Raw genomic sequence first — 16,209 nt, forward strand, 5'->3', positions numbered from 1 at the left:
ACCTTCCAATGATGTACTCATAAAACAAACAGAGTTGCGTTCATGCAGAGTATTTCAAAACAGAAGTGATTGGAAAGGCAACCAGTGAAAGGCTAAATTCAAGGTGGGAAGTGGTGATGCTGATGAATGAAAATAAATTTATGAAAGCAAAATATGCATGTCTATCTATCCTTTCTTTCTTTAAGTTATTAGTTCAAACAGAAATAAACTTTTGTTGTCTGCTGCACACTCGCTAAGATCTAGGGGCCCGAGTGACGTGTATTCTCATTCTCTCACACGCGTTTTAAGACGGAGGTGTGGGTGGCTGTGGATCAGTAATGATTTACAAATAATAAGTAGAGGAATGAACAAATCAATAAATCAGTAGATCTCTGGTTATTTGTGAGGCAGCCTTATGCTTTTTTTCTTTTTTTTATCTGGGTGTTTTATTTGTTTTCAGCTCTCCAAGGCAGGAGCAGGAATCCCAAATTATCCAGGGGGTTAGGGTTCGCAGTGCCCCTGAGCCCCGAGCCCCATAGCGGAGGTAACGTATTCAATGGCCTGGGGCTAGTGGAGGAGAGGAGCGGCCCCGCTGCATACTGATGGCGGGGGAGAGAAGCCAGTAATTGGAGCTGCAGAGGAGAGGGGAGAGGAGGGCAAGCATTGGGAGATGATGGCTTTGTTTTCACTCTTCCTGTCTGTGCTGCTTAAACCCCCCCCTCCCCCCACCCCCAGACCTCGGTCTCCCTCACACTCACTAAGTAGAGATATGGAGAAATTGAATAGAGATACTTGCTAATTGGTCTCTTGCCGCTTGCTTAAAGGACCATAGACATTCTTTTTCATTTGCCTATTGAAACTAATAAACTGTCTGTCTGTATTTGCGTGACTATGCGAGTGTGTGCGTGGGTGTCGTAAATCAAGGATTACACATGAAGCGGTAGAGAAAAGAGAAACGTGTGAAGAGCTGCTATTACAGTAGTTTTAAGAATGGCTGTTAATAAGTGAAATAAGCATGTCCATTAAAAAAAAATGTATCAGAGTATCAGTAACACCAAACTAAAGCTGCGTTAGATCATTTAATGCTTCCTTTCTTCCTTTCTTTTTGTTTGCTGTCAAACATGCATCACATCTATGAAAGCCAATTTTAAAACCAGCGTTGGCTGATATGATGCAAATTGGTGAATGCCAATTTAATCAGAGTGCATCACAGTTAATTAAGTAAAATTGCGTTGACAAATCATTTGAAAATCGTGCTAAAAGCTCAATCTAACATTGCAATCAGGCTCATTCCTTATAGAGGCGCTCCCTCATGCGGGTAAGGAGAACTGAGAATACTATCACAGGACATCACCGTCAAATTAGCCAGGAGGACACGGACGTGTAGAAGTGAATATGTTTCAAAACTAACACGTTATCACTGTGACGTCCTCCGGCATCACATTTTGATGGCTTGAGCAAATGCCCTGCAAGAACGGTGCAGGATGTTGTGGTATGTTGAAGACGTCGCTGTTGGCCAGTCTCCCCCATTAACAGGTTGAGGCCTGCGGGTCACCAGAAGGACATCGGCGAGAGGAGCTTTCATTTCCTGTCAAAGAGTAGCAGAGAGATGCTTTCCAAAGCATCAGTCACCAGCTAATTGGGCCCCGGTGGGTGACACTGCAGCGTCATAAATAAAACAAACACAGTTGTGGTGTTTCTGCCACTGGACTCTTTAAACCTTCATCACAGAGCAAGCGGCTACGATGAAACACCCAGCCTAATTACTGCAGTACGGGGCTGTTATCTGTTCTGCCTTGCTGTAATTGATCCTTTTTTTCTGCATGCGTTTATGTTTTTAATCAGAAATGAGAGCATGAAAATGCCTGAGAGCCTGAAGAACCATGTAGGAGCCGATAATTAGCCGCTCTGGTTAATGGGCCTAACCGTGCTTGCGTGCTACATGACTCTCCGGTGTCATAATGTGGTAGAGCTTGGAGGAGAAAGACGGTGCTCTAGAGGTGATACTCGTGTGATTAGTCTCCCAACTTCTCCGCAGCCCTCTTCACATCTTGGCTTTGCAGTTAGCGCTAAAAGCCTCTGGTGTATAAAAAAATCACATATCCTGAATTGCACTCACTAATCAAATCTGCTCCACGTGAGCCTCTCACTGACCTGTGACCAGTGTACAAGTTTAATCCCTTTTTTTTTTTTTAAAGTCTCTTAAAAAGACCAAGAGTACCGAACACACAAGTAGTAGTACGTTTATTTTTGCCACACTTCAAACTTGCCGTATGACAGAAAATGTTGCCCCTTTAATACGTGTGCAACATTTGTGTGTTTGTAAAAGGGGTATGTATGCTAATTTGGATAAATATACAACTTGCCCTCGGCAGTGAATTCTAAATTGGGCTAATACTAATACACTTATAGTCTCTTGCTTCTTTTAAATTCATATCGGATCAAAATGCATCAGCTTCCGTGATTGTCATGTTGTGCGTTCTTCATCCTGCTGGGTTTTGCTGGAGTTTTCATTTTGTTATTCAGCCAGTGGCTCCTTCCTTGGGACCATATATCCATATTCATTCAGCACCTATAGAATGTGTCAAATAGAGGTGTCCTAATTGTGTCCTTGATGAAAGGCTATTAATATTGAACACTCTCACGTTCACCCATGTGCCAGCACAGAGAAAATGTGTTTTCCTCTTCTTTTGCAGAGACAAAAAGCAGATCTGTTCATATCTCTAATGATACCTGATTCCCTGGGGGTTAGCGCCGAGACTGGCTGTGGCTTTAGCAGATTCATCAAACAAAAATATGGTGCCTTTTCCTCAAGAGGCTGAGAGTCACATTGCGTTATATCACTGTTAATTAGAATGAAATATGCAGTTCAATTATTCTTTGTATTGTTTCCTAACGCATGTGCTCGTGCTAACTATAGAGCACTGATATAACACCAGGTGTCAGAAAGCTTAACACGATATTTCTTCTTTTTTTTTTGTCCTGCAGTTTATGATTTTCAAAATAACAAAGGAAGCCTGTAACTATTCTACACAGCAGCAATAAAAATATTTCATTGTTTAAAACAGCTTTTTAAGCAGTTCTGTCATGACTGTGGCGGTCGCTGGCCCGATGGGTGTCTGCTCCCATGTGACATTGTTTTTGTGGCAGGCAGTAGCTGTCCTGCGATGGGGTGTCAGTACCTGACAACCTCTGATCCTGGAACAGCAACTGTCAGGCCTGCACCTGTAACGCTGAGACCTCATGGCCCACCCACCACCTCCCCACCACCACCACCACCACCACCACCCCACTTATTCCAACTGGTCCGCAACACAGAGTTGCGCTCAGACATGCTTTGCATCTCGCCAGCACTCATTGGCCCATGCAATACTCTGGAGACCAGGCATGATCCCAGCTGTTGTCTTCATTTTAATGCACTCTGAATAATATTAAAGCAGAATCAGTTGAATTTATTAATGCAGCTTGCCCCTTAGAGAGATGCTTTTAAAGGCCAATGATTTAATTTCAGCTCTTAAAGGCCATCTCCTATTCTTGATGCTATAAAGAATTATGGCTTTTGCCATGTCTTAACACCAGCGCTTTCTGTGGGCCACAAAATAAATTATTAGACAACTGGAGCTACTGAAAACAGCTGCTATTAGTGGCCATTTTTCTCTCTGTTGTTATCACAGTCATATTCCCTACCCCTATTCCGAGAGACAACATCAATCCTGGTGGCCGTGATTTATATCTTCTATCATCAGGGAGAGACTAACACAATGTGCCAGCTAGACTGGGACAGACATCAAAAGCAGGCCGTGGTATCGTTTTAAAAAGCTCCCCATGCAGCCCACCTCAGGTAGAGTCACACAAAGCAATCAGTAGCTGTGGCAAACCTCGTCTACTGTCTCATTTAGATAGTGCATCACAGTACTGCAGATTCCTCTCTTCAGCGGTGTCAGGCTTCTATCTGGATGCAGGCTGTAACCTCCACACCTGTAATTTAGGCCAGTGGGGAGTTTGGAGTGCAGCCACTGATCTCCGTGACCTGCTTCTCAGGTGGTACAAGTCGACCGAGTGCATGTGCATAAGAGTGCTAACACGTGTAAGTCAACTGTAAGTCGTGGTACTTTGTCCCACTGTGCGCATTATGTCTCTCAAATAGGAGGTCAAAGAACCTTAACAGCATTGCACATGTAACAATTACTAAGGAGGCTCTGAGAATTGGTGGCTTATTTAAATTAGGAGGGGTTTTTTTATTATTCGTGACTCGCTATGCTACTTATGAAGCGGTACAGGACTGCAACAGAGAGAAAGGGTGTAGTGTTCTCTCTCTCTCTCTCTGTCTATCTCTCTCTCTCTGCACTTGGCAGTTTAACGCCCGCTCTAGGGCTGAACATTAGAGGAGCGGCTGCTGAAAAAAAACAGGTTGTATGGGTCCTTGCACACAGCCTGCCTGTGGTGCTGCCTGAAGGACTGCCATGGAAACAAGGAGTGTGACAGGCTCTGGGGGGGATCCGCCACAGCTGCAGGCACTTCCTTTTTGACAGCCTGATGAAGATATCACTGCCACACCATGCACAACAACAACAACAACTACTGGAGGAAAAAAAAAACGTGATCAGACAATGTTAACTGCTGTGTGGCTCAAATGTTCATTAGCGAGCTTGTAAAACATCCAGGGATTTCCCCCCACTCTATTCAGTGACCATATTGCACGGCGACTTCTATACCGCTGAGCTTCACAGCATTTCCCTGGAGAAAATATATTGATAAATAATTCCCTATATGTGATTACACCTCTTTTAAGATGTGCTTGTGTATGTTTGTACGTGCTCACAGTATGAGTAGGTGTGCGTGAGTGTGCAGTGGTGCACGAAGACCTGAATCACCAAGCGTTGTCACCCTGTCACATTCATCTGGATCATCCACTGACTCTGAATGATACAAGAAACATCAGAGTCCACAGCTTTGGCGCCACAGACGCAAACATTTAACAGCTCAGAAGAAGATTGCTGTATTCCCATATGATCTCTTGTAATGACACCCTTCGTATTTTAGTCAAAAATGTCATTAATCCTTTGAAAATCGCTTCGTACTGAAGTATTTTGAGGTTGTTTTTGTTAATTTGGTATTCATGTACCCTCTAATTGTTAGGTTTTTATTTTTTCATGTCCTGTAAGAGGTAGTTGTTTGTTGAAATGTCAATGAAAGGTACCCTGGGAGTTTTTGCTTAATTGGTTTCACCTCTTGTGGACACAGGGTTGTGCCACTGAGAGGTTTGTAGCCTCCACCCATCTATCCCCTAAACTGCTCTCCTCTCTCCACATTGCTACAACCACCAGCAACCCCCCTCAAGCCCCAGTGGAGCCAAGAATGTAGGAGGGTTTCAGCCGGTGTGTGGGATTTAGCTCGTCAGAAGCACAGGGTCACCTCCACAACCTCTCACTTTGAAATGGACCCCTGGTGGCAGCTCCTGGGAGAGCACAGTGATGTCTCTATCAGCCTGTCAAAAGAGATAGCCCGGGGCTCCACCAGGTCCCCCTGAGCCAATCAAACTCTTCACAAAGCACAGATGGATGCTCTTTCACCAGCGTGCTACTGTTGAGGAGGGGAGGGGGCACCCGGCCGTGGTGCTCAGTCGCCCAATCAGTCAGAACAAAGTCCCATTGGTGGGTTCCAAGTCTCAGCTCAGCTCAACTTCTACGTTTTAAAGACAGGTCATTTGTCTAAAATCAGAATGACTGAAAGCCCGTGAATAATTTGGGTTTTTTTTAATGGAAATTGTAGCAATAACAAAAATCCAAATATTCCAATAAATGATTTTTTGTAAAACTAAATATGGAAAAAGAAAATTGATAGAGGGTGTACTGCCTCCCCTCTTGGAAAACGCAATGGTGGGAAGACAGATGGAAAACCTGTGTATGTGTGTGTAACCATTAGATAGACCAGGTGATTTTAGTGGAAATGTAAAGCACTAAGTGCTGAGAATGGAAAGAGCACTCTCTGTGAGATGAGCTCTTTCTCTCTCATCTGGGCCCTGTTATTGTGAGAAGGCAACAAAGCAATGCATTAGGAAGCATACTGGAGCCACACAGCTTTGATGTGAGCTCAGTAACCCAGTCGCAGCGGAGGCCGGGGTGTGAGCTCTGTTCCAATGGCCGTGTTGTGTAATCAGATGTGTTTACTGTGTATTCAAGGAAAGAAGTGGAATAAGCCATGCTCACTGGAGTTATTTTAAAAAAACACACACAAAAAAAACAGGCAGAAACTAGAGCAAACTCATCAAAATTCTTTAATCAGGATTCTGGTAAATTCTGTATTTGTTGAGAAATAATAAATCCAGTACAATCAGTGGCGTAGAAGTTTAGTTTAAAAAATACAGCCAGCTGGAAATATAAATTCCTACAAATATACTGTATAACAATTTGTTAATATAAACACAAACAGTAGTAACCTTCTGCTGCCCTAACAGTTAGTTATCTTTGGTATAACTTTTATCATTGGCTTCTCTAAGTTTGTTCGGTAGTTTGAGCTAAAATATTTACACTGGATTATGAAACACTTAAAAACAAACTAAAAAACAGCAGACAGCATACCACGAAACTGGGACGAAACATGGGGAACATGTCATGAAACGGTCAAATTTTGGAGTGGATCCGGATGAAGAGACAAACTCCTTTAACACTGAGATGTTGGCCTCTCTTCAGCAAATCTATCAATTACTCGTCTGCTTGATCAGAGTTTGACTGAAATAAAATGTGACTTAAAGGAGATGATTCCCCTGGTTTTCATTCTTACTTAAAGACTGGTTGCAATACACAAAATTGGTTTATTGCATCTGAATATGTGGATAAATAAAGAACAAAAAACATAAACTTCAGAGTCATACATGTATAACTTTTTCAGCTTCACCAAAGTCAAAAAAACAAAGCATAACGGTGGAGAGCTACGGTAAGGAGGACCTGACGCTTTTCATTCCTCTCCTAAACTATATCCAGAGATGAAAGATAAGCCTTGCAGTTCTCTCTTTTTTCCCCCTCAGGCTTGTGATTGACAACGCCATGTGCTGCCCTCCTAGCAGCTGCAGTTCACAGCCTCTGTCAGGGGGGCTGGAAAACACACAAGGCAAGAGAGCGGCTGACTGCCCCTCAACAGCAGGAAGCAGAGTTAAGGTTGGTACGGTGGGGTTGGCGGGGTCGTGGGCTCTGCTGGCACCGGAGCATTGTTGTCAGGTGGACTGCGTCATACCGTGTTCCAGAGGAGACCAGGCTTTCATCCGGCGTGTCGACGGAGCTTACCTTTTCTTGCGTGGCTGGTTCTGGCTGGTGGGCGCTCTCAGAGCGCTGTACTGCACCTGTAAAAACAAACAGGAGTTTGGTCTGAGGCAGGTAATCCGAGCTCAGCGGAGCGCACGGTAATGGCTCCCTTGAGGAGAGCTGGTGCAGGGAAAAGCGAGGCGGACTCGCCTGTAATGAATCATTTTTTAAACACAGGAGCAGAGGGGATTAATCACAGGGAGGAAGGATTTGAAGAGTCAAGGGTTCTGTACCAGTGTATGCCGCCACCCCCACCCACCCCCCATCCTGCACCACAATCATAATATTAGAAACAGACATCAACTGTTGAGATGACCTGCCAGGCCAGTGAGGAAGTTACAAACTGCATAATCACTCATTCTAACTTCTGTCCCCTCCAGGATTATTGTGAAAGTTGGAGGCTTTCTTCACAGTAATATAGACCTTTGATGTGACTAAGATTTCTTCAGTGGGAAACAAAACCAGAAATGTGACATTTAAACTCATAACTGTTTTTTTTTTAGGTAAGTACAACTAAGCTCAGGATAGATCTTCAATTATCCTTGATGCACAAATGCATTAACAGCAGTGTGTGAGTTGCAGAATCATGTCATCTTTGACATTCAAAAAAACTGATTCAGTTGAGATTTCTTTTTTTAATTTTTTATTTAACAAAACCGCCAGAGCAATCCAAAGGGGACTGATCATAGCTAAGGGAGGGGGGTTGAAAAGGATAAGGGCTGAAATTTGAAAACTTGCTTTTGAAGCTCTTGCTGAGCTCAAACAATATGGCAAATCTGTTGAATAAAGGTAAGAACTCTATGCTAATTAGATGGTCTCCATTATTAGAATGGGAGATGGAATGTGGGAACAAAGTGACTGCCTCCTGCATCAGAACATGAAACTGTCCTCAGAACTGACAGATGCTTCTTATTTCGGGACAGACACAGCATTGTCAGAAGTCCCTGTTTGAGGCGCACTTTGTAGATGTGTACCAGCACTAATTGCCAAGTCACATTTGCAAGAAAGACAGGAGTCAATTTTCAGCCTTTGTGGTGTTCTTGTGTCCACACCTATCTGAGGATTGAAGTTCTAAGTCAACAAAACAAAATACCCGTTGGAATGTTTTAGGTCTCCTGTGTATATGATGTTCTGGTTATTTTTCACAGCAACATAATGAAACGTACTTATGATGAATCTTAGGGGTGTTTTGTTTTTCAATGATTGGAGCTATTTTTTAAGATGTAGTTTCTCTTTTAAACTGGGCTAAAAAGTATTGTTTCCATGAGATTTGAAAGTGAGTCACGTTCAAAGCTTAAACAATGTCTCCCAATGGGAGAAGAAGATATACAAAGGATCGGAATCAAAAAAATGTATTCACCACCTTGTTTTGCCAACTCAGTCAGCCAAATCTCAAACAACACAGGCTCCCTTCCGACATCACAGAGAAGTCAGGAATGGCTTGCTGCAGGAGGACATCAAGGGTGCAGCAGAGAAACAGACTGGGGTGAGAGTGTCTTTCCAGATCCAGACTGTCAGGATTTCTCACTGAATTCTGTCTGATGATTTACCTCGGAGATGAAGGCGCAGCAGAGCACTTCATTTCCCGGCCGAGCAAAACTCCCAGCCAGAGAACGGCAGGCTCGCCGCACTTCTTACAACACCCTGACAGCTCTCCTTAGAGCCGTGATGTAAATGCAAATGACATATCATCCATGGCTAATATGTAATCACATATGGCACCCAGCAAGACGACTGGGGCCGATGACTTTATTAATTGACTCTATCGTCCTGAAATGACGAAAGATCGCAAGAGAGTTTCCGTGCTGCCACCACCAGCCAGAGACGTCAGCATCCCCTCCCCCCCTCACGCCCAGCCACTGACTTTAATGTCACAGTGCTTCAATCACCCAGACAAAATTACTAATAACGGACGAGGATACAGCAATACGGTTAAGGAAAGATCTGAGCATCTCCTCGCTGTGGCACTACGGCGACTATATGGAGTTGCACTGAGGAATAATTGGGCCAGGGCTGTTTTAAAGGCAAGAACTCCATTAATAATCAAACAAAGCCCGAGGATGCATTTCTGCAACACTTGGGAATTCTGGTACAGCAAATAATGCAGACATCTTCGGGGAATTCCCTCCCTGTATGTAAAATTGGACCCTTACCTTTTGAACATCAGAAGGCACCCTCTTGAGGAAATTCCGTATTTCATTATTGTCAATATTATATGGGTTGCGCAGTTTCTTGGTAAATTTGTTAACGCCTGTGAAAACAAGAACGCATTAATAAATAAAGGTGTCACACCAACCATCTTATTTCCAGTTAGTTTTTTGTTTTGTTTTTTTACAGTTTTATAGTGTAAAATAATAATGGAACAATACTTGTGTAACCCTCCCTGTCTACAAAACAGTCATCCCACCATCGTATTATTAGCAACTTCATTACATGATGCAACTTCACATCCTCTTTTTTCAGCCAAACTGAATTCCATCCACATAAAGTGATATTTAATTAATGAAAGCAGATGAATGGTGATAACTTTACTGTGGAACACGGGCAGAAACATTTATGGCAACTTATCCTCTTTTTGTTTGCTTCAATCCAATCGTTCTCAGCACATTTACAGTATATTTACTTTGCACATGGCTGCATACCACATAGAGAAAAATATCTCTGGGGTCTTGTAATGGGACCATTATATTCACAGCTTGGTACTACCTGTACCTCAACATGCAGACAAAGAACCTAAGGACTTAAATATGTGCAAGCAACTTGAAAGGCTTGCCTTGCAACCACAGAGATGGGGGTTAACTGGGGAGGCAGAGGAGTGTCTCAGACAGTGTATTTTTTGTTTGATATGATGGTTTTTTGGTATTGATTGTGTTGAAGGCAGTGTGGACGTACTGTGGTTGCGGGCTTACAGCTGGAGGAGGAGAGCCTGTTAAGGGCAGCACATCTCCCTGACCACTGAGATGACTGTCTATTCTGTATGACTACAGCAGATAATGAGAGGCTAGACCAGGAGCCTACAAACTGCCCAAGGACATCATGTATTATATACAGCTTGCTACTCTACCTCTGCTTTGTTTTCACACAAACCCTAGGCCTCGCCTCGGCTGGGCTCTGCTACATCAGCCCACACTGAGCAAACCTCTGCAGCTGTCTGATCTCTGTGCATCTGCAGAGGTGTAGGGATGGCAGAGTTCTTACTTTACTGTACTTCATTAAATCACGGATTCCCAGTTATAAGAAAGTGAAAACAGTTGTGTTTTACAAGAAGAATATTGGAGTTGAATTTTAAACAAATTGTTAGTATGTTTTTGTCATAATACAAACGGTTCTAACAAGACAGAGAATAAAAGTTTATTTTCTTTCAGTATTCAATGAACTTACTTTTGGTTATGCACAAATTCCATTTCCTTTTTTTTGCAAGAGCATGAATGAATTATACTTTGTGTGTGTAGAACTTACCCCATATCAACACAATATATCGGAATGGGATTAAATATAAGAGTGTTGTCGCCACACACAACACTAAGCAGGCCAGGTAAGACAGGAAAGGGACAGACCAGTTGAATATGCTGAAAAAGAATAATTGAATTAAATTGTTACTTATTTCCTTTAAAACATTAACGTAATTTAGATGTGTAGAGCAAGCATTAAATTGTGATAATTACTTCTTGATTTCTTCTCCAATGTCTGCAATTTCTTCCAGAATAGTCTGGACAGCCAGGACCACTTCCTGCACCATATGTATCTTATCCATCAAACCCTTTTTGGAAGCCTCCTAGAAAAAAAAAAGAAAAGAAACAAAACAAAATAAATAAATAAAGAACAGAGACACTGATGAGGCACACTGTATGTCAATTGTTTGGCATGGCAGACAAAGACACTTTATCTCTGTTATTATGTGTGATTTTTCTATTGAATGGGCCGTAATGAGCAAGCACTGCACACCTTCAGAGTTCGCTTTTGAAGATGAGAAAGACTCAGTGCTCAGAGACTGTATGTGGAGGGCTGTGAGATTTCAGCTTTTGTCTGCTACATACAATAGAGCCGCTACACAAGTGCAATACAATCAAGAGTGTCTGGTAGATGAAAAGTACAGAAAATAGCCATCCGCAATCAGCTGGACTAAATGCCCTAGACAAGAAGAGCAGGGAGTCTAAAAGCTCAGGAAAGATTCCATTCCGTCAGCCCCCACAGGACAGGTTTGAATGTGTTTCTACAAATTTTCCAGGCTTGCTAAGGCCAGGGTCACACTTTAGGAGTTTCAGTCCAAACATATTAGGAAATTGAGTTTCATCACACTCTTAACCAAAATCTCCACAGACACACAAATCTCGTCTTTGACCTTAAACATCTAAGCGCTACAAGGTTAAACTAATGAAACCTCACACACTACAGGGCTGTATTAAGATTCCTGTTTCCCCAGGGCGCATGAATGCCCCGCTATCTTTGACACGCTGTAAAGTGTCAACTTTACAGTGTGGACACAAGAAAATGGAATTGAAAATTTTTGAAATGATACAGGTTGTCCACAAGCTGATGAGGAGGTGTAATAAGGGATCTGTAAACACCTATACTCTCTGAAGTCCTCCTGCAGTGTGAGGCTTAACCAAACACTTCATCCAGCTTAGAATGCCAGTTGGACTGATTCTTTCACTGTATCATTCTTGGCACAGCAAACACTGTGCACAAAGTATTATTTGCTTTTAATGCACTGACTTAATAATGACTGACTCTGGCAGAGCAATAAGTAAACATGAAGCGGGGGTAAGCGGGCTTGTCTCAAAATGAAATAAATGTGAAATAACAATGAGCGTGAAGCCTTCCAGAGGAAAAGGAGTGACTAGAGATAACACAAGGAATAGCAGTTAAAGAGTGCTGAGAAGCCTCACATCAAAAGGAGGGAATAATGACAGGAATGATGAGGGAGGGTGGGAGAGGAAGAGTGAGAGGGAGAAGGGGAATGAGAGCGTCTGGGTCGGGAACTGACAGACCCTAACAGGAGGCTTGAGGATGTCTATATGTTTATGTTACTAGTCAGCAGCGGCCACAGCTGCATCCCGTGTACATTGACAGGGTCCAGACAGAATGCCTTTATCAGAGCTTCATGAAGCAGCCCTTGGGAACACACTGTCTGCCAGCTCAGAGAGACTCCCCACCGTCAGGCCTGCTCTTCTCCACCAAAGGCGCAGGAAGAGAGCAATTCCCACACTAGCAGAGCCTCCCACACTGGGCTCAGACACTCAGCAAGGTCCAAAAAAGGACAGACTATCACAAATATGCTTTCTTTGAGACATCTCATGATCTTGAACATCATGGTCTCATCAGATGAAAATCTGTGTTTATACATCATCCAACTCAACTCCACTGCAGTGGAGGTGGGGAATACCCCACATGAGGTGTTAAACATGTTCTCTATCCTAAGTCGATTTTAAAAGTGAGGAATGCAGTTAGAGTTTGTTCAGTGTCATTAAATTCTGTGTTTGTACAATACTTAAGGACCCGGAGAGAGCTGGGAAGTTCAGAGTCTCATCACGCCCACAGTCCTTTCAAATATTTTTACTAAAACTCATTCAAGTGACCCATATTTTAGAATTAAAATCCATTGATACATACAGTATGAAACATTATCATACTGCAGTGGATACACATGCAAATTCAGCTCTGACAGGAAATAAAGTAGTAAATCATATTGGTTCTCATTCCAAAAGGGGAAAAAAACAGACAAATAGCTCCTCGCTACACCAAGTGGCAGAGCTCTCATCATTATCATTATGGGTTTCAAGAATCTTGAAATCCTCTATCTCCTTAGCGACCAAAACTGAAGTCCTTCCTACCTTAATCACTTGATGATATCCTTCATCTTTGCTCATGTCTCTTTTCAATATGTTCATGAGTGCAGAGAACACAAAACATAAAAACAAAAAAAATATCTCCTTCTGAAATGGAACATGATGGTTAAATGGGGGATGGAGAAAATGACTCCTAAATTACTACTCATTAGAAATCCTTTGGGAAATCGTTCTATTCAAGATACAATTGTAAAAAAAAAAAATTCCCTTTAAGGTAATAGAGAACCTGTTTGTTCTCCTGTTCAAAGGTAAACATTCACTCCTAGACACATGAGGTATCATCAAAGACTGGGAAATGCATATTTAGCAAGAATAAACAGCCAAATTTGAATTTTCAGGCTGAATGTTTTTCTAGCTGATTTTTTGGAAAAATACAAAAATAGCATCTAAGTTAAAAAAAAAAAAGAGAGAAAACAAAAAAAAATTCTTTCAAATTAGCTCTATAATTTACTTTAAAAAAAATGATGCTGGTATGAAGCAGACAGATTTTCATGCGCAGTGGCTCTAATGCACTCATGCATACCACAGATGATGACACGGGCAATCTGCCTGACTGGTATGCTCAAGGAGACCCAGCGGTGACTCGGGACTACCGGGAAAGAGATGGAGCAACCCCTCAACCCAGTCTAACACCCCCCGCAACCACCTCCCCACCCTCCCCTTGAGCTCCCCTGGGCTAGGCTCTGGGAGCATGTCAACCCTAGACCAGCACTGCCAGCCGGGGGGCAATGAAAGGCTGTTTCATCTTCCCTGTTTGCTTCTGTTGGAGATCTATGGACTTGTTTTGCCTCTCTGTTTCTTTATGTTATGATTAAATATTGTCTATCTGCACAATTGATACCTAAGGCCAAAGGGAAGTCACATTGCCCACACATAATTTGTAAGCTGTCTCTTTCCCTGAGGACAGATTTGTTCACAGGCAGAGAATCTGTTCTGTATTAATCTGCTGTAACACTGCCTTCCCTTTCGTCTCTCTTTAACGTCATCGCTTCACATTCTTGCTGTACTGTCAGAGGTTTAAATATTTCCTTCCTCATGAGGGGAAAAAGGGGACGATAGAAACATTTGAGTGGTAATCATAACCTCCTCTGAGGGAAAACTCTTTATTCACATGTTACAGGAAAGACTAGCGTAATAAAATGAAGGCTTTGAAGTAATACATTTTAACACCAATGACATTCTAACCCCAAATATTTTTAAAGAAGACATTGATAGAAGGTGTAAAGCTATGCCGCTTGATCTGACTGCATGATATCAGATTCAAGTGACAGCAAGACCATAACAAGACTTTCAAATAACCCACTTCAAATTAAAGCTGACAGCTTAAAACAAACATGGGTGACTGCTTAATTAGTAAATGAAAGGAGATATTTCATTTTCTCTGAGTGTGAAAGGGCTTAGAGACGCTCATGAAAACCTTCAGAAAGGTATAAAGAAGCTGAGTTCGGAATAAGTAGAATGCACTGCGAGAATCTTAAGCCTGTCTAAAGACACTGACATTTCTTGTGCTAGAAAAAGTAAACACTTATCTGTTATATATTGAAGTTTCAAGACAAAGACATGCATAATAACTAGTGTGTGTAGCAGTAATATTAAATTCAGTGAATAAATGTAATCCTGCCCGACATGATATTCATAAAACACTGAATTTTCTCTATTGTGGCCATTTGATTAAGCACTAGTTTGCATGTTTTCTTAGCAAGGATAGCAAGTGCAGCGTACCGCTTTGGGTGTGCAGACATATCATTCCAGTTTCATCTGTGAATTAGTCCATCCTTTCAGACAGGATTTGCTGGATGTGCCTGTGTTTTTAAAAGAATCTGGGCTTTTTTTTGTAGCCTTAGGTCATCACAAAAGAATATATTGAGCGCATTATGGATATGAATCCTGGGCCTAGACACGCAGCGCAAGGGTCATCGCTTGGAGGCTTTGCGTTAGCTCCACACTTCATTGCCATAAAGCAATAATACACATCCCTGTTAACTGTTCTTTCTCTACAGAAAACAGTGAGATGATGTAATTGAATATTGTGTGCTGTAGGGAAGTATAATTTTCAGGCTACTTAAAGATTTCCTGTTGTTTTGTTTTTTAAGAGTCACTAGAGAGACATATTAATAAACATCATCGTTTACGATTTCTCACAAAAGAACAAGTGAAAATGACTGATAACCTTTGGGGGGAACGTAGAAGTTTACTATCACACTATTGTATGTTACTGCTTTGTTCTGGTTGTAAAAGGTCTGTCTCAAGACTTATAACAGACATGATGCCAAAAATCTGAAACAAAAAGGAAAAAAAAAGAAAATGAAATCCCAACAACTGTGCAAGATCTAATTAACTGCTCTGTTCGAAACTGATTTATATTGGATAATATATTGGAATACATTTGTAGAGTGACATTAAATAACCTGAAGATCAGAGTAAAGCACTATAATACAACTCTTTCATTTGGGAGGCAGGGAAATATTTCTCCTGATAGTTGGAAAAGAGCCTCTGTAACCATTCATTCATTGTGACCGTTGTAAAAATACTCACTACAGCTCACAAACAGTGTTTTTATGTATCTATTATCTATTATTTATTATGTATTTCCTAAACCAGATGCAGACAAACACACTTGAGACAAATCTGGTTAGTAAGAAAGAAATATTGGCAGGATCTCTCTGATTATAAGCACAAAAAACATTACACAAGCCACTCCATAATGAAATGTTAATGAAGTTAATATTATGGTATATATTTGGAGATATCAAAAAGGATATCAGACAACTTTCCATCAACATATATCTCAAAATGTTAGAAAGAGACAAGATATAATACCTTTTCGTCTTCCTCTTCATCGTCACCCATACTCATGTTCACCTGAGTGAAAATAAAGGATGGTGGGTGATTTCAAAAGAACGGGACATGTGGGCACTGGAGCATTTTTAACAAACACCTAGTAATGAAATTTTCTTTGAGTACATTCACCCCTATTGGGAGAGGCTTGTTTCCATAGAGACTGCATCACAGGGGTGACCTCACATAAAAGGAGAGGTGAAAGAGGGCCTTCCTCACAAGAGCACTGTCACACCAAAGCA

The 16,209-nt window shown here is 41.8% G+C and overlaps 1 protein-coding gene across 3 annotated transcripts in view; it reads right to left on the reverse strand.

Moving 5' to 3' along the window:
- Positions 1 to 6,267: 6,267 nt before the first annotated feature.
- Positions 6,268 to 16,209, reverse strand: part of mctp2a (multiple C2 domains, transmembrane 2a) — a 32,389-nt gene continuing 22,447 nt past the window's right edge. For 2 of the 3 annotated variants that reach the window (XM_068314117.1, XM_068314116.1), the window contains exons 19-23: positions 15,950 to 15,991; positions 10,946 to 11,055; positions 10,740 to 10,849; positions 9,434 to 9,531; positions 6,268 to 7,318 (exon numbers count right to left, since the gene is read on the reverse strand). In XM_068314117.1, coding sequence (XP_068170218.1) covers positions 7,259 to 7,318; positions 9,434 to 9,531; positions 10,740 to 10,849; positions 10,946 to 11,055; positions 15,950 to 15,991 — 420 coding nt within the window. In that variant the 3' untranslated portion in view covers positions 6,268 to 7,258. The remainder of the gene's footprint in view (positions 7,319 to 9,433; positions 9,532 to 10,739; positions 10,850 to 10,945; positions 11,056 to 15,949; positions 15,992 to 16,209) is intronic. The other variant, XM_068314118.1, reaches the window with a different exon arrangement.

This window comes from Antennarius striatus, chromosome 4 (genome assembly GCF_040054535.1).
Source record: "Antennarius striatus isolate MH-2024 chromosome 4, ASM4005453v1, whole genome shotgun sequence".
Taxonomy (NCBI): Eukaryota; Metazoa; Chordata; class Actinopteri; order Lophiiformes; family Antennariidae; genus Antennarius; species Antennarius striatus.